This window comes from Rattus norvegicus, chromosome 8 (genome assembly GCF_021556685.1).
Source record: "Rattus norvegicus strain SHRSP/BbbUtx chromosome 8, alternate assembly SHRSP_T2T, whole genome shotgun sequence".
NCBI lineage: Eukaryota > Metazoa > Chordata > Mammalia > Rodentia > Muridae > Rattus > Rattus norvegicus.
The window spans coordinates 92,213,351-92,231,332 of NC_141541.1; the positions used below are offsets into that span (position 1 = coordinate 92,213,351).

At 45.0% G+C, this 17,982-nt stretch overlaps 1 protein-coding gene across 6 annotated transcripts in view; it reads left to right on the forward strand.

Annotated features, from left to right (window-relative positions):
• Window positions 1-8,657: 8,657 nt before the first annotated feature.
• Sh3bgrl2 (SH3 domain binding glutamate-rich protein like 2) overlaps window positions 8,658-17,982 on the forward strand; it is a 91,888-nt gene continuing 82,563 nt past the window's right edge. For 4 of the 6 annotated variants that reach the window (XR_015626900.1, XR_015626901.1, XM_087563359.1 and 1 more), the window contains exon 1: window positions 8,697-8,850. Coding sequence is in view for 4 of the 6 variants with exons in the window: in XM_087563359.1 (XP_087419485.1) it covers window positions 8,806-8,850 (45 nt within the window). In the remaining 2 variants the exon portion in view is untranslated. 6 annotated transcript variants of the gene reach the window in all.

Below are 17,982 nucleotides of genomic sequence, written 5' to 3' on the forward strand. Positions count from 1 at the left end.
AAACCCTAGAGCAGAAGTGACATCTCACCGGAACCAGATTCTTCCTCCTGCTAGTTCACCCAGTGAGAAGATCACTACTACAATTTTGAGCCATATTTGGAACAAGCTTTCATTAAACACTGACCAGGGCGACAGACTCTAGCCAGGTCCATTCCTGGGATCCCACAAAATGACAATGAATCACATTTTGCTGAGGCTTACAAAGGCAAACCCATAAGGCCATATTTCCCACCCAGTCCAATCAGGGGCAAGCATATATCCTGACGTACTTCCTGCCTGCAAACTATCCACCTACTTGTGGTCAAGCACATCCAGTGTTGTTTGTGGGAGCAGAAAACCTGTGACTTGTTATCTTCTATGAATAGCCTCCAGCATCTCAGGAAGTATCTATCCTTGGGCAAGGGGCTTCCAGACGGCATTTTTTGTTTTATGGATCCCTTAGGCACAGTAATTAAAACTGAAACTCTAACTCTGGCTCTGACACTCCCAAGGGAGGGCAGTGAGAACACCTTCTTTGGACCACTTTGATGACCAAACCCAGAGATAACCAGAAGCGTTTTAACGAAGGCTGCTTGTAATTCTTCATCTTTAAATCTGAAGCTTATGTCAGGATCTCACAGATAGGCGGAATCTCCTTACCTGCTCGTCTTGATTTTGCATAGATCACACCTAGAAAACACCATTAATTCTTTGTTTTCCATCATTAAACCACTGTTTCCTTTTTATCACCTTCATGAGTGTTTTTAACAGTGCATGCCTCTCCTTCAGTTACCGCGTCAGGGTTCAGCAGCCCTGTACCCTTGCTAGTCTCTGAACAAAGCAGTTCCGCTTGTATCGCTTTGCTGTAGGCCTTTTGCTTTTATTTATCCCCTCTCGTCCTCTCAGACAGCTGAGGTCTGGACCAACTAAGGCTTTCCAGATGAGCTGAGCAGGCAATGTCCGGTACAGCTGAGGCCTACAGGATGCCTGCTGACAGCCCCACTTGCCCTTGGAGGAGATACAGGCAGATAAGGACCCGGCTGCCGCCACTGCTCTCCTATCAGATCATTTCAACCACAGTGCTGGGCCCTATTAAGATGGAAAGATGGAGGAAGGTAGGGGCTTTGATGCAGCCTCTAGTAGGCACAAGTTACTGCTTGGATTTTATGGAAAGTGAGGAAGAATTACTCTGTATGAAAACTCCCGTTTTCAAAGCAAATGTTTCCTATTTCTCAGACTAGGATTCGGCGTGTGCTCGTCCGATCGCTCTCGGATGGTTTTTCCATGCTCCTCTCCAAAGCCCACAGCACACAACTCCCCCCGCTTTCCTCTTCCTGTCTTTGGGTTTCTTTTTGTTTTATTTTTTCCTCTTTTAAGTAGGGAAGCGTGATTTTATTGTTTTATTACAAGTGGAAGAAATTGATGTTTGGCGAGAGTCGATAACTTTCTCAAATTCATAGTCACAGAGCTTGTAAACAAAGATATTTGAAAAAGATTAAGCAAGGCAACAAACGCAGTGGAACCCAAAGACTGTGCTGCTCTTAAAGAGGACCCTGTACTCCCACATTGCTCTGGCTAGGGCGTGGGTTCTCCTCCAAGGGTTCATGTGCTGGTATTCAGGGTGGCTGTGTTGAGGGACAGACTGGTAGGAGACTGGGCTGGGGATGTAGGTCGGCGGTAGAGCTCTTGGGCACCTGCGTTATGAAGGGATGGTGAACCTCCAGTCTTTCCGGGACCTGTTTTAGCATGCATTCTCTTGTTCTCCTGTGGTTGTCTGCTACAGTGGCACCATCCACCATGAGGCCTTATCAGAATTGGTGCAATTGCCGTGGACCCTCTAGACCTGTGAGCTTAATATCGCCCTTCTCCTTCTAGTTACCCAGCCTCGGGGATTTCACAGTAGACACAAACAACGGACCAATGGAACCTCAGTCACTAACTCATCTTAGACACTCACTGTAATGATAAGAGTTGAGTCCCCCACGCCCTCCTTTACGAGTTGAATTTGCAGCACCTTTGCTGAGACTGTGTTTAGAGAGGGGACTGTTAAAGTTACAGGTTAAATTAAGCCCTGTGTGCATGCAGAAGGGGGGTTGAGGTCCAGTCTTGGGTGTAGCTTCTCTGGAGGTATGGTTTTCATTTTTTTGTATTTTGAGAAAAGGAGGAGGAAGAGGAGTGGTAGTAGTTGGCCTTTGGGCAGCTAGTGAGCCCCCACATCTATGTATGGTCAAAGTGATAGAATCCTGACGAGATTCTACCATGAGGCAGGCAGGGAACAGGCCTTCCTTCACTGGACACCTAGGCTGCTGTTGCTTTGATGGGGACTTTCCAGCCTGCAGAACTGTGGGAAATATGTCCCTGCTCTTTGCATGTTCTTGGACACATTGTTCCTATTTTTTTTTTAATAAAAACTAAATGTCACTACTGTTGCTGGAAGCTTGTCAGGTTTAGCTAGGTCAAGTTGACTTGAAGCAGAGGTGGATGGGGGAACAGAGAAGCCTGTCTTTAAGACTGACAGGTTGCTACTCAGTACTGAAAAATGCCATCTCAGACATTGGCTATCTCCTGAACTTAACTCCGTGGCAGGCAAGCAGGCAGGCAGGTAGGCAGGCAGGCACACACACTCGAACACACACACCCCTAAGTAAAATGTGGCAAACAGAGGAAGCAAACACTGGGGATGTTTTAACTATCCAAACTATGACTTTTCTACTGGTCACTTTGCTCATACTACAACAATGTTTTTCAAGGGACTCACATACAGTGTTCACTTTAAATAAGAAGGCAGAAACATTATTAACATTTTCCTGGACTTGAAAATTATTAAAAATTGCCGAAGAGAGGAATTTGATGGGTCACTAATGGGGAGCGTGTCTTCAACAAATAATTTGAACGAAATCAAACGGGCTGATCTATTTCCAGCAAATGTAAGCTTCGAATAAAATGACAAATCATTTATTTCCCTATGTTGCTCTCTGAAGAAGAATTTAATGAATTTTTCAAACATGTCAGATTTACAACAAGAGAGAGATTAACACCAGATGGCCTACCCTCCATTAATGAGTACTTTATCTTGTCAAGGACTTAATGGCACCTGGATGAGATCAGAGGCTCAGAACACAGGTAAACTATGCTCAGAGAGAAGCATTCCTCAGACTTCAGTGTTAAGGGAATTCCACGTGGTGCAGGAGGATGCAACTTTAACCCCAAAACTCTGGTTGTGATGTAGTGTTGGGTGCTGCACTCCAATTGGACTCTGATTGGCTGGGGAGGAATGATGAGCTCCTATCAAGTTGTTCCTTGTCCTAATTTACCCTTTGGTTTTACTTTCAGGAAAGAGTTGAAGAATTAAAAGAAAGCCCTGTTACTCTTTGCAAAATCGTGTGTCTTCTGGTATTAAAAATCAGGGAAAAAGCCAGGTACAGTGGTACTTGTCTGAAATGCTAGCACTGGGAAGAGTGGAAATAAGAGGATAAGTTTGAAGTCAGCCCAGGCTATATGTTGTCTTTAACAACAACAACAACAACAACAACAACAACAACAACAACTAACACCAAATGTGCGAATTTTTCAGTTAGCAGGTCTTTCAAAACTTCAGGAAAAAAAAAACGATAAAAATATAATTGCTACAACAATTCGATTTTCTATAATTATGTATATAAACATCTTCTTATACTTTTGCTGTTGCAATTGTCATAAATGGCCTTTATAAGCTTGGCATAATGAGAAATTAAATTGAATTCAGGAAAGCCATTAAGAATGTACTTCTGAGGAATAGAAAATAGTTTCTGAATTCAGCTAGAACCTAAATGTAAAACGTTATGTTTATTGTAACACGGTAATTGTTTACAAGATAGCAGACTAGTAACTAAAATTTAGAGCATTAGAAATTTCTATAATCTGTGTCACCTAGAACTACTTAAGCAATAACCTGTTTTAAGGGACTACTTTTATGTTTTGTTATGTGTATCTGTATGTCTGTGTGTGGGCATGTGCATATGTAAGTGCCTAATGAAGACAGAGGAAGGTGGAGTTACAGACAGATGGTTTAGTCTCCAAGCATCAGTAAAGATCAAGATGACTTTGAAAAAATGAGAATATTCAAACAAGTAGGTAAATTAGATGTTCTGTGCAGCCTACTCTGCTCCTCATGCTGGAGGGCACTAATGCTATATGAATATATGTCCCCTGAGCCCTGCCTCTGTCACTAGAAGAATTCCAAAGAAGCATTACTAATTGTCCATGCTTTCCTGGGTGTTCTGTTCCACTTCAGCTGGAGGGACCTCCTTACACCAGTGCAAGATAAAAGGGAGGGGTTAGGAAGCAGCAACTTCTGGGTAGGGGCTGACAGACATGGATCTGTGAAAATAAAGACTGGGAATGAGGCCACGGAGGCAGCAGTCTCTTAGCTTGTCTTTCTCCCTTTGACACAGCATCTCCCACCCTACGCCAGCTTCCTCTCCTCACCCACCATTTTAAATCTCTTATTGCCCCGACTTACACAGGGCGTCTTGCTCTCTTCTCACAACATCACAGCATCCTCCATCACAGTTCACTACCTTTTCAGGATCGCTACTGTAACATCCCGAATGAGGAACTTGCTGGACCACGATGTATTGTCAAGCTCTCTCCCATTCACGCCATAAGCTGCGTTAGGCCATCTTGGACCAAGACAGGGCTCAAACACTCCTGACTACACAGACTAAGAGGCTCAAGTGTGATGCGAAGTGACCAGACCGAATTGACACCAAACAAGTGTAAGTTTATTGCAGCCCTAGGGCAATGTTCACCCATTCTAGGTCATGGAGACTCTGGGGCCAGAGAAATCTCTAGAAGGACCAAAGATGGATGGCTCTTACGGTCCCAGGCAAGTGGAAGAGTGATGTGTCAAGCAAGAGCTGCCTTTTTTCCCATATATGGACCTTGGTTGAGTGTCTGATGGTTGCTTAGGAGGGGCTTGTGCCACCGGAACTCGGTTTTGGCACCATCCATCCGGTTAAGCGGTGTTACAATGTGGGCGGGGCTGTAGGGAGCGGCTAGGTTTTCCAGCTTCTAGCGCAACCCAGATGAATAGTGTAGTATCTGTTGCTTTTAGTGATTGGCTAGCCCTTAGCTATTATCACGTTTCTGAAACCTAAACCTTTTGGATCCTGTGCTACTGTCTTCTCACTTCTATACTGTTCTGATTGTCCCCCATCCCATCCTTTTCCAATGCCATGTTCTTTCTCCAATTCTCCTGTCTCCTCGTATACTTTCTTCCTTTGCTAAATCTTGGCTTCTACACATTTGGATACAGCCAGACACCAGGACTGCTCAACCTAGGTTTCCTGGAGCCTCTTCCCATCCCAGCCTAAAGGCCTTATAGGTGCAAGTTAGAAGGTTCATGAACATGACTGAAAGAAAAGACCACGTCCTTGCTTTGTCCTTGAATACTAACTAAAGGACACCTGTGCCTTGTCTTAAGCATTTGAGCACTCTGCAGTAGCAACACTTGTGGTTTTGTTACCAAGTCACCATATTTTTATGTTTTCAGATTATCATAAATGTCTTAAAATTTTTTCCCCATTATTACTTCAAACCCATGTGGCTACCTGATTGGTCAGCAGAGCTTCTTCCTGAATGCAGGTACGAGGAAGCATACACCTATACCAATGTGTGCTTAAGATTCTGATAACCTTTTGCGATAGTAGCCCTTCCTCTGTACTCTGAGTTTGGTTTTTTTAAAACAACCTTAAGTACATTTCTTTTGGAGAAAGGATCCAGGGTCCCCTGGTTTTCTCCTTGAAATGCTAAAGATGTTGGCAGATGGTCTAGTGTGAGCCCTGGAGGAGATCAAGCCTAATGTGACGAGGTTGCAGTTCTGAATCTCTTGGCCTCCTGAATCTGGTCATCAAGCTTGACCTACCAGCTTGATCTATCCAGAGATCAGGATCTCAGGAGCTCCAAGGTACCCCTCCAGTTTGTTCTCTATCTCGGTCTCTGCTTTCCTCACTTGGTTCCTGGATTGAGCATATATTTTGTCTTGCATATAATCTCTAGAAATCAATTTTTTTTAAAATCAGAGGTAGAAAAAAAAGCCCCAGAGTTATTATCTCAATAATCTTTAATTTGTCCTTGGACTATTACAGATTAAGTATGAAATTGTTTGGGTTCTTTGTGCAAAACAAAAGCCACTTGTGATGGCTTAATCGAGTCAGAGAATTTATGATATAGACAGAGGTGTGTCACCCCACTCCAGTCTGTGTTAGCAGAACAGGCTAAACCAGAAATGGGTTGGCAAATTTTCTCTGTAAAGGGCAAGGAGATAGAGCATCAGACCAGGAGGACTGTGGCGTCTTTCATATTCTGCCCTAAGCAATATGGAATGTGTGCCGATAAAACTTTATTTGTAAATATGGGCAGAGGGCCAACATGACAGGTTGTAGGGTGAGAACCCCTTAACTCACAGCGTTGCCAGGGTTGTTGGTGCAGCTGTCAGTCCCCATCTGCCTTACTGTCCTCCTCTTACTGGCTTGCTCCTTTAGCTTTCTGGGTCTTATAAAGCAGACAACAAGACCTGGCTTCGATTTTGTGAACATCTCCCAACGGCTCATGCACTGAAGCCTTGGTTTCCAGTCTGTGGGGGCTCTACTGGGATGCAGTGGGACTTTTAGGAAGTGAGGCCTAATAGAAAAAAGGCTAAGTCACTACAGACATGACCTTGGAGGCACACCATTGAGATCCACTCCTTTTCTCTTTCTTTGCTCTCTGGTGCCATGAAGTATGTGGTCTCACCTCCTCCAGCCTTGGTCTCCCAAGTGGTGGGATCACAGACCTGTGCTACCTCACCTGGCTGACCTTCCCCTCTTTAAGTTGTCCTAGGTGATCTGTCACAGCAACAGGAAGATGACTGACACAGTTCCCCAAAGCTGTGAGTTCTGTCACAGCTTCATGCTGCCTGACTTCTCCAGCCCCAGTTCCAATTTGCTGACTGAGGAAATGACTTAGTCAATTCCTTTTATCCATTCTGCTCAGAGTGCTTCCGAGTTTGGCTGTTAGGCTGTTAATCTCCATTGCTATATTAATTCTATACTGCCGGAAAATGGTTCCTTTTGTAAAGACCCACATTTATACAGGAAATAATGTATCTACTTCTGTGAAAATTACTTCACATTTCATATGCCTTCGTTTCCATGTTTGCGATAGCAAAGGTTAAAGAAATTTACAGTGTTATAGCTACAGCAGAACTAATATTTAGGTTTTTAACATTAAAAAGAAATAAAGACCTGCCAGGATTATATACTCTCATTTTACTAAATTTAAAGAGGCCTATGACAAAAGTGGATTAAGATAAGCAATGAAGGGGCCAGTGAGATGGCTCAATGGGTAAAGACACTTGCTGCTAATCCTGGCCCACAGGGTGGAAGGAGAAACTCCTACAAGTTGTCCCACAACGTCTACAAGTATGCTGTGCTGAATGGATCTACACAAACAAAATACACACACACACACACAACTGTTTAAAACAGAAGCAACAGGAAAGTTTGGAAACTTGAAATATTAGTAAGCCTAAAAAACAAAATCCTTTAAGAAACCATTTGTCCCAGAAACTTGCCAACGTGGGCGACTTCCTTCTCTCTAGAATTAATTAACAGCGTTCCCAGAACGCTGCTAAAGTCCCCTGCTGAAATGAAGAAAGTAAGTACAGTAATGTGAGGAAAACTGGTTCACTTCTACAAAACTATGAGCGGCTTGAGCCTTAGCCAAGCCAATACAACCTGCTAAAGCACTATTCGTAACCTCTTAGCCACTTTGTGAAAGCTTTCTCTTTAATGGTATTCTCCTGGGATACAGCGCTGGAATGCACAGAGGCTTCGAAAAAGGCAGAGATTTGGCTCAACTGTAAATATCAGTAGGGACACAAAGGCAAAGGCATTGTGAGGGGTAGGGGGTGGGGTGGGTGGGTTCTGATTCCCAGTGTTGATAGGAGGATTTTCATTTCTATCGGTACTTTTTTTCTACTACAATTACAGTTTTGCAACGAAAAATAAAATATCGGTTTTGTTCTCATTTGGGTTTGCAATTTTCAGTGTCTTTAGAATAAAGGTGAAAACCGGTTTCATTTACCTAAGAGATTCCCTTTGCAAACTAGGCATGGTGATACCTACTAGGGAGGCTGAAGGAAGAAAGTGAGTTCCAGGCCAGCCTGGGCTACACAAGAAAACCACTTCCAGGAAAAACAACAACAACAACCACCACCCTTTTCCCACGGTTGTTCAGGGTTGCAGGAAAAAACAAAGCTCAAACCACTGTCATGCCTGTCTAAGCCCCTGAGCTGCTAAGGTCTCTGGGGCGTGCCTGTGCACGTATCTAAAACAGTGGGTCTCCGCAGCTCTGTGACTATTTCTTATGGAGCATGCTCCACCCGTCTCCACCGCAAACAAAACCCAAGCTTTGGTTGGACTATGCACCACCCAGCCTTTGTCTAGTTTGCTGCTTCCTCGTAAGCTGGCTTCCCGCCACATAGCTTCTCCGCCTCCGGGTCCTTCCTAAACCACCTGCGTGTACGATTAATTTACCAAAAGCAAGCGTGGGGTGGAAGGGGCGCAGTGCCTGGTCACTCTAGGCGCCACGGAAACTACAACTCCCGTCAGTCTCCGCGGCCGCCTGGCCCCACCCGCCTCCCGCTCAGCCCGCGGCGGAGGCGCTGGGCTTTCATCCGCGGAGCGGCGGGAGCCAGACGTGTCTCTGCGGTCTTTCCCGACGGTCGCTCGGGAGTCGGCAGCAGCCTCAGTCGCGTTCAGCTTCTGTGTCCGTGTCAACAACGATCCCTGACGCAGCGAGAGGATGGTGGTCCGCGTGTTCGTCGCCTCATGCTCAGGCTTCGTGGCGGTGAGCCGGGCGGGCGGGATCGCGGGAGACGCGCGGCGCGTGCGCCCGTAGAAGACGCGCGGGCAGGTGACCGCCGGGCTCGGACCCGGTTGACGCGCTGGGGTCACACTGCCCGCGCTGGCCGCTGGCGAGGGGAACCATGGGAGCTAGTCCCCTGCCGCAGGTGTTGGCTCCAGCGGCCCTTTGCTGAGTTTAGAGGTTCCAGACTTGGAACACCCCGTCGGCTTCTGTTTTTTATGGGAGTTTAGACTACTTTGATTTGCTGACCTGACGTCTGGAGGAAACACTTTTTTTTATTTTAATTGCTCCTCATCTTCTCGATCCCAGCAACTCTTTTTTAGTTTTACACCTGAGCAAAGAGTAAACCACCTGAGTAAACCACACTTGTCCTGTTAAAGCAGTTATTTGATTTCTTTGTCGCTTTTTAGCCTAGGGTGTTACAGATACTTTTTTACATTTGCCCTTTCCCTTGTTCTTCAGCTATGGTAAATTCCCTTTTAAGAATAAATAGTGTTTTCTATCTTTAGCTACTCTGTTTGTCGAGCGTTGACTTCTTTGGGGAATATTGTTCTTTAAAAGAAGTTAAATCACTAGAGATGTCACACTTTAAGAATTAATGGACATGTGTGATGGAAAGTCCACTGAGACACACGTAATGCATGTGTAGGGGGTCAGTCATGTTTTACTTAATTATTAAGACTTGATTGCCTTAGTTAAGAGTTAAACTGTATCTCTAAAAGTCTCCTTTGTCAGATACTTAATCAGATGTGGAAGAAAGTACAAGAATGATTGTTGTAAAGTTTAGTCTGGCTAGTTGCCTGCCCAGTAGGCAGATTGTGTTAGAATTTAAGTGGGTGGGGTAGAGGGCAGAATAAAATACTACTTAGAAAATCCCCGTAAACCACTGAAACTCTTAGCCCAATCTTTTTACTAGAAGGACCAAGTTTTTACTGGACACGGTAGCTGGGGAAACCCTGCCTTACCTGTCTGTGCGGGCAGGTTTCGGCTCTCAAACTCCTCGATTTTTTGCTATTGCTTAGTCATAGGTGCCTCTTAAACATTTTTTCCCTGTTAAAGCCGAGCCCAGTGGAATGTACTGTCTCCCACATAGATTTATTTAAATGGATCACCATAGAGCTTTTGGTCCCACCAAGAACCTACCTGCTTCGGTAATTATTTCAAAAGCAGTTTATTGATTTCAGAGGTGACTCTTTCGTTGTGTTGGGAAAGTCAGAGGTGAATTACCTGTCTTCCCCATCATGTATCCAGACCTGCATCCTGTGACTTGGATTCATCAATTCCATTAACACACGAGTATTTGGTGTCTGCCTACTGTGGGACTTGAGTCTGGGTTTAATGTTTTGTACATGGAACTTAATTGAAGAAGTAAGTTCTAGTGTGCTGCCCAGTGTGGGGACCAGCGCCGCCCAAGCTCTGCCCTTCTCTCTCTCCTGGGCCATGAAGGCTTTTGAGGCCTGCAGAATTGTGCTGTCCTTTCAAAATGCTTTCATCCTGTCAGTTGAGTGAATGTGGGTGAAGCTCATGCCAGCTTGTTTCATTTGAACTGTAGACTGGTTAGCTTCAAAGTGGAGTTCTTCCACTTTGGTTTTTTAACTGAGTCTCAGATCCCCGTGGTCTGATGTGGTTTTTCAGATTGGGAGGTTACCCCCAGTTACCACATAGACACAGCCTGTAAACACTAATTATGCACTTTGGTCTGCTGTTTGAAAACGTACTCTTTTCAGGTCTTAGAAACACTCATCTAGTCTCCCCATTTTGTAATATAATCTCTTATTTCATGTACAGTTTTTCTGTGCAGCAGTATTGATATTTTAGGTTATATAAAGTTTATGCTTATCTGCAAGAATATTGACTTCTTAGCCATAAGGAACTCTTAGTTGAGGAGGCTAATGGTACTTACAATATTAATCTATATTAAGGTTTTGTGGGAAGGCTGTGATTTTCTTCTGCTGGTGTTGGTTGACTGGTGGCACTTTTTTTTTTATCCTGTACCCGTCTGTGAAAGAACAAACAGTGTTAATTCCCATCTCAGATTGGTTTTAGCTAAAGTATGTTAAACTGCAAGGAAGGAATGTGACGGGAATTAGACCTAGCTAAGTAAACCCAGGCAGCAGGACATTTACACAGAGTGTTTAGGGAAAGTCCTCCTCTCCTCTGGTTCTCATGAGCTCTGGAGCTTCCACAGTAGGAATGACTAACATGAAGGGTCAGTGTCTTTTCAACCTCTCCAGCTTCAGGGAGAAGCCTGCTTGTACTAGGTAATAAAAACTACACCACATTATACCATGGGCATGTTTACCATTACAGGTCATTTAAAATATTAATTTATGATGTATGTGTACCTGACAGGGGAGGTCTTGGTAACTTTGTCCAGGAAATATATTAAAATATTTGTGACTTTAATTTTAAAAGGTTATTTTCACTCTTGTACTAAACAGAATTTGCTTTGGTCTGCCCCTACCCTGCCCAGCTCTGTCCTTGATCTTGACAGGGAAGCCTAAGAGATAGAGGTGTGGTCTCTGTTCTTGAGGCATCCACAGACCAGGTGAGGACATCAGCTAGAAAAGGTGCAACCTTCCGTAATGACTTGCAGCTCAAGGACATACCTCTTACGGGAATGGGAATATCCTATAGAAATGCCACAGGCAGCGGAGGGATATATTGCTGGATGTAAGATTCGGAAAGAATACGCTAGGATCATAAAATATGCACGTGGCGGCAGCCTGCAGGGAGAGTGCTCTGGAGCTCGCTTTCTCAGGCTGGAGGTGGAGGTGCATGGGAGGAGGGTGAGCTGCAGATGCCCCTGTGGACATCTTCAGATGACAAGGTGGACTCTTCACGTTCCCAAAGGAAGCCTGTGGATTCAGACTCCACAGTGCTCTGCAGCTCGGAGATGTTTTTAGCATCTGCAGCCTGTCTGCTCCTTGGTGCCTTTTGTCCTTCAGACAGCAGGGTTCTGCCCTTCACGTGGAGACTTCAGGCAGCAGGGTTCTGCCCTTCAAGGGGAGACTTCAGGCATGGGATTTTCAGAAGGCTGCTTTCCTCCTTGCCTGGGACTAAAATTTATCAACAAGCAAATAAAGTCTTCATTGACGCAAGAGGTATGCTTTTTGCATGGCCATCTTTTGACCATTTATTAAAGTTCTGTGGCTCCGTTGAGAGTTAGCAGGAAGCCCAGATCTACAGAAGTGAAATTCAACCACAACAGTTTCACACAGAAGGGAGCTTGGGCATAGAGGCGAAGTGATTTGCCCTAATGTCATTTATGAAGTCAGTGCACAGTAAGATGCAAATGGAAGCCAGATTCTTGCGTTGATTGATTGATGCATGTGCTTATTTTAAACATCGAAACCTCAGTACCAGGCTCGCTCTCACTCTGTGTGTGTGCGTGCGCGCGTGCACGTTGTAGAGGCCAGAAGAGGATATCAGACGTTCTGTTTTATCGTTCCCCACTTTATTTCTTTGAGACAGGGTCTTTTCCTAGAACCTGGAGCTTGGCTGCTGGCCAGCAACCCTCCTGCCTCTACTGCCCATAGCACTGGGGTTACAGGTGTGTGCAAGGCTTCCTTCCCTGGCTCTTTAGGTAGGTTGAAATTCAAACCCAAGTCCTCACAGTTGTGTAGCCGGTATCTTACCCACTGAGCCCTAACCCTACTACCAAGTCAGATGGTGTTAAGTACTGTATTCTAGCTAGGATGGTCAGGAGAATAGACACGGCCCAAATCATTGCTGCCTTCAGCTGTGCATGCAAGCTAAGCTGTCAAGGACTGCCAGCGGCTCGAGGGATGCTTTCCTGAGTCCGGGAAATGGGCTGGATGGCAGTATATTGTATATCTCCGAATGTTGGAGAGTCACCATTCGGGAACAAGACAAGATGACATTGGAAAGGAAGGTTGGAAGCAGAGAGCTTGCTGTGGCCTTGTGTTAAGGTGAGGTGGGTGTGAAGGGGGAGGACAGCCAGACACCGCCTGGAGTTGCCTGGCTCTTTGCAGCTGTGTCCCACGTCCTTGCTGCTGTGCACAGCTGATTATTATCTTAAGCATGCAATTAGCAGTTCAAGCTGTTGCTTCCCTGTAGCATGTGTTCAGTGAAGCTCTTCAGTAAGAAAGCCTCAGAAAAGTGTTCTACAGAAGTAAAGTTGGGACAGATCATGCGCAGTAACAGGACTCTAGGCTAATTCGCTTGACTCTCATAGGAGCTAGCAAGCTGTTGCTTGGGCTCTCTGGGACTTTTACCTTCTTAGATCTTCACTGTCCTATGGCAGGATAGCTATTGCCGGGTCACAGGTGACGAGGCTGAGGAGAACCGACTCAAACCAGATCATGTTCAGTTGCTATCCTGACCCAGAGTCAAACCCTGGTTGACAGCTGGCTCCTAAGCTTCTAGAGTGAAATTCTCTCCGTGGTCTCTGTCACATTGTACACACACACACACACACACACACACACACACACACACACACAGAGGGAGGGAGAGAGAGAGAGAGAGAGAGAGAGAGAGAGAGAGAGAGAGAGAGAGTGAGTGTGTGATGCTGACATCCTGCAGTTTGCAGGTCAATCTGCACAGAGAGCTGCCCTGTGGGTCAGTGGCTCCCTGGCCAGAAATGGTGCTGCAGGGCACTGGTGGAGGAGTGAGGAGCAGTCTTCCAGATGAGGTTGTGCAAGAAAAAATGCAAAGAGGCAAGGATAACTTGAGGCCCAAGGGCGTGGAGGTGAGGGGAGACTGCGATTGTTTCCTAGTGCTGTGAGGCTTGATTTTATCAGAAATGGGTTTCATTCTTCTTGCTGCTGGAGTTAGAGATCCAAGTGTTGGTCTTCTGAGAACTGTTAGGGGGAATCTGCCCCTCGGATCTGTTGGCATGTCTTGGCTTTTGTGTTTATGTGGCATTCTCCCTGTGTGCATGCTTATGTCTGTCTTGGTGTTCAAATGCCCTTTTCCCCCCTTTTCCTTTTTTTTTTTTTTTTTTTGAGTTGTTGCAGTAGGTCCTTTTCTAAAGACCTCATCCTAAGAAACTCATCCACAAATATCCTACTTCCAAATAAAGTCGCATTCACAGGTACGGGAAGTTGGAACTTCAGTATCTTTGAGGCACGTTTAATTGAGTCTAGAGCCATGTCCAGTGTGAGGGTTGAGCTATACAGTAGAATTGTTCTCTTTAACTGGAAAGATTCTGGGCCAGTTTCTTACACTTACTTTAAAGTTAGCAGCCAGATTGCAGCTTGCATGGACATGTAGTCTGTGCGAAGTTGCTGCTTGGAATGGAGACTATTACCATCGAAGGGGAACTCCTGGCCTCAGGCTTCCTGTATGTCTTAATGCTTCCCAATTTTGACACTTCTACCAAAAAATTAAATTTGTCCATATGAGTATGACTGAGAGCATGGATTCCTTTGTGAAATTAGGGACTTTTTAATCCATTTGTGTTTAGATACATAGAGTCAGCATTTCAAACCATCTGCCTAAGCTCTATCTTGACAAGTATTTGTCATATGAAGTTCAGGGTGGTTTCTGCACTCTAGGCAGAGTCCAAGACTACATCATTCTTGTTTTGTTTTTCAATTTTTTAAAAATAAAACAAGGGCTGGAAAGATGGCTCATTGGGTCTGTTCTTCCAGAGGTCTTGAGTTCAATTCCCCGCAATCACATGGTAGTTTACGACCGTCTGTACTGGGATCTGATGCTCCTCTTCTGGCGTGCAGGTGTACATGAGCAGATAGAGCTCTCATATAAATAAAATAAATACATAAAAAGAAACACAAACAAGGAAAGCTAGTGTGAAAAAGACTCAAAAGTTCAGTGGGAGTGTGTGTGTGTGTGTGTGTGCGTGTATGTGTGTGTGTGTACCCTGAGGGAGGTGTACAGAAGTTCACACACATGAAAGTGGAGGCCTAGGTCATCCTTGGGTGTCTGCCTTTATCACACCCCACCTTACTATTGAGAGAGGGTCTCTCACTGATGGTGAGCCTGACCAGGGTGGGTCAAGGACCCTCCTGTCTTCTCTTGACTCCATGCACTGGGATTACAGGTAGTCAGATTGCCTGGCTTTTTTGATTTTGTCTTTAGACACAAGTGCTGGAGATGCAAACACGGGTCCTCATGTGTGCCCGATGAGCACTTTGTCCACTCTGTGCTGGAGTAATGTCTCCAGCACAGTTACAGTTAGTTTCTTTTTTTAATATTTCATTTATAAAACGTTATACTTTTCTCAGATTAAAAAAAGAATGACAGAATAGAAAGTCTATATTTACAAAGAGATTTTACTACTTAAAATGAAAATTGGCCTGATTTACCGATCATTACATATACGGAAATGTTAAGTATTATATTTTGAAATGCAGATTTTAAAAATGAGATCAAGAAATTATTCACTTACCAAAAGTCAGTTTATAAAAACTCAGCAGACTGTTGGGGAGAGGGCATCATTCTCTTCAGTGGTATAGCTACTGGCTAGAGGCCCGTTCTTCAGTAATAATCTCTACCTGCTTCAAGACACTCCCATTAAATCCAGTGGAACAGACAGACAGACAGACACGCATGCGCGCACACACACACACACACACACACACACCCGTCGTGGAAGGAGAGCCCATTGGGAGGAAGAAAGGGTTCAGCAGGAGTGCCAAGGAGATCAAGCGAGGGTAATGGAGGGTGCACGTGATCAAAATATCTTACATACATGTATAAAACTGTCAAATAATAAAATATTTAAAGATGAAAGACAACTGACTAACCACACACAGAACACATAGGTCCATTACAGTTCTAAATAGGTCTGGGAGCAAGAACTACGTCCCAACATACTCTCCTGCAGCAGTCTACTGAGTAGTCTGTCCCCGCAGCTTCCCTCTCTCCTCCCTAACAAGCTTATCTGCTGGCATCTGCTGCTGACTTAGGAGCTGACTAGTACTGAAGGGTCAGAAGTGTTATCTCTTGTATATTAGGTTATTTTCTTCCCCCAAACTCTAAAAAAGAAATCCAACTTGGAAAAGCATGTAATTGAATGTTTCCTTTCTGGAGTCGGAACAACTTTGCAGTGGAACCAAAGGCTGAATTACAGCCCCGTCCACCTGAAAGGCACTTTGAGGGTCTGTGTTGTCCTGTGATGTCATGTGCTGCCTCCTCACCCAAATCCGACAGTTTTGACGGTCACCACTGACAGCTTATCCCTGAGGGAATCTGACTGTTCAGGACTGGCTCAGTGCCTGGCAGAAATTAAGGAGGGGTTTCCTGGAACTGACCTGCTGATCAGGCCTAGGGTGAGGTGTACATCAGGGTGTGTCTGCGTTGTTATAGACCTTGGTGGCCCCTGGCCAGCACTACTTTGGATCTCCCAGAACAACAGCACTGTGTTGGCCATGACTGAAGTAGCCAATTCTGACTGCTGAAGGATGTTTCCCCATGGGTGGTGGCCCAGTGCTTGGAAGGGGCAGAAGTTTTTTTTGTTTTGTTTTGTTTTGCCCTTTTGGATGTGGTGAGCTGGAGAGAAGGATTGAGAATAAAAGACCCAGTTAAGTAGCTTGCTTGACAGGTCAGATCAGTGGTGTTTGGTAAATGTCATATGTAAGGCAGCAGCTACTGCTGCATTCCAGCCTGAAATAAAAAACAGAGCAAAGACAACAGCAGCAGCCAGCCCAGCCGGCCCAGCCAGCACCCGGGTGGGATGCAGAATACTTAGTTCATGGCATTCCGCTGTGGCCCGCTGCTGCTCAGAGCCTCTTTGCTTTAGTGGTGGTGCTCCTTTGAGAATTGACTCCTCCACAAGCCGGGAACCCTGATTGACAGGAGCCTGAGTTTCATGAGAGCTTGGGAGGAGGGGGAAGTGTATGTTCATATGGTACATATATGTATGCATGTGTATGTGAAGGCTAGAGATCAACCTTTAGTCATCCCCCAGAACCATCAATCTCCATTTTGTTTTTATTTTATTCTTTTGTTTTGTTTTGTTTTCTGTGTCAGGATCTCTCGTGGTTTGGGTTTCCCTGCCTCAGGGATCTGCCTTTCTCTGCCATACTTGGGCCAAGGTCTACAAGTATGCACCACCACTCGGACTGTTCAGATGGGTTCTAGGGATCGAACTCCAACTCTCAGGTTTACACAAGGAGCATTTTGCCAACTGAGTTAACTTCCCAGCCCTACACATTCCTAATACTTACTATTATTTAAAAAAAAGAATAACTTTGTGTTGAGTATGAGTCATCTTACTTAATTTTAGATTGGATTTATGTTCAACCCCTACACACACACATCGGTTCATGGGATAGGCTGTGCACATTGTGGTTGAAGCAATGACTGTCAGAGTCATTGGCACCACTGATGAAGGGTGAATGTGCTGGTTCATTTGTCAGCTTGATACAGACAAGTCTCCTGGGAAGAGGGAACCTCTGTTGAGGAGTGGCCTCCATAAGATTGGCCAGCGGAGCATTTCCTAACTTGTTGGTTGCAGTAGGAGGATCCAGCCTGCCTGGGAGTGTGGGGCTGAGCTGTATAAAAGGAGCTGAGGCAGTGCAAGGAGAAGCAAGCTGGTAAGCAGCATTCCTCAGGACTTGTGCTTCACTTCCTGTCTGGAGTGACAGGTCGTGACCCAGAGGTGGAAGGTAAGAGCTGGAAGGTAGCTGAGAGACCTCAGCTGCTCATCTGTAAATGTGGGGTTTGTGACAGATTAGATTGCTGCTGTGAGAGTTACCCCACAGAGTGCCAGGATGATGCACTGTCCTGGTCACTGTCATTCTCCTCAGAAGCAGTGGAAGAGTATAATAGGTGCAATAAAAAATCATGACCTTGAACCTCGTGAGTTCCTTAAGCATCCCCAGATGGATCGAGTAATGCTCAGCTGAGAGTGCGTTTTGAGATAATTTTAGGAGAGTTTTGTAGTAATTTAAGTGTAAATGATTTTCTGTTTGAACTTAAATTAACAAAGAGCATATTATTTGGACATAAGCAATTACTGTGTCTTGCCATAATTTTTTTTCACTTTGTTAGGTGATTCATTTATTGTACTGTCATTTAAAGCACGGCTTATTGCGGTGCCAGTGTGTAATTTGCCAACGGGTAATATGCCCATGAGTACTCTTCTTTCTCTTAAAGTGTCCAGTTTTAGAGTCCTGGTTTGAC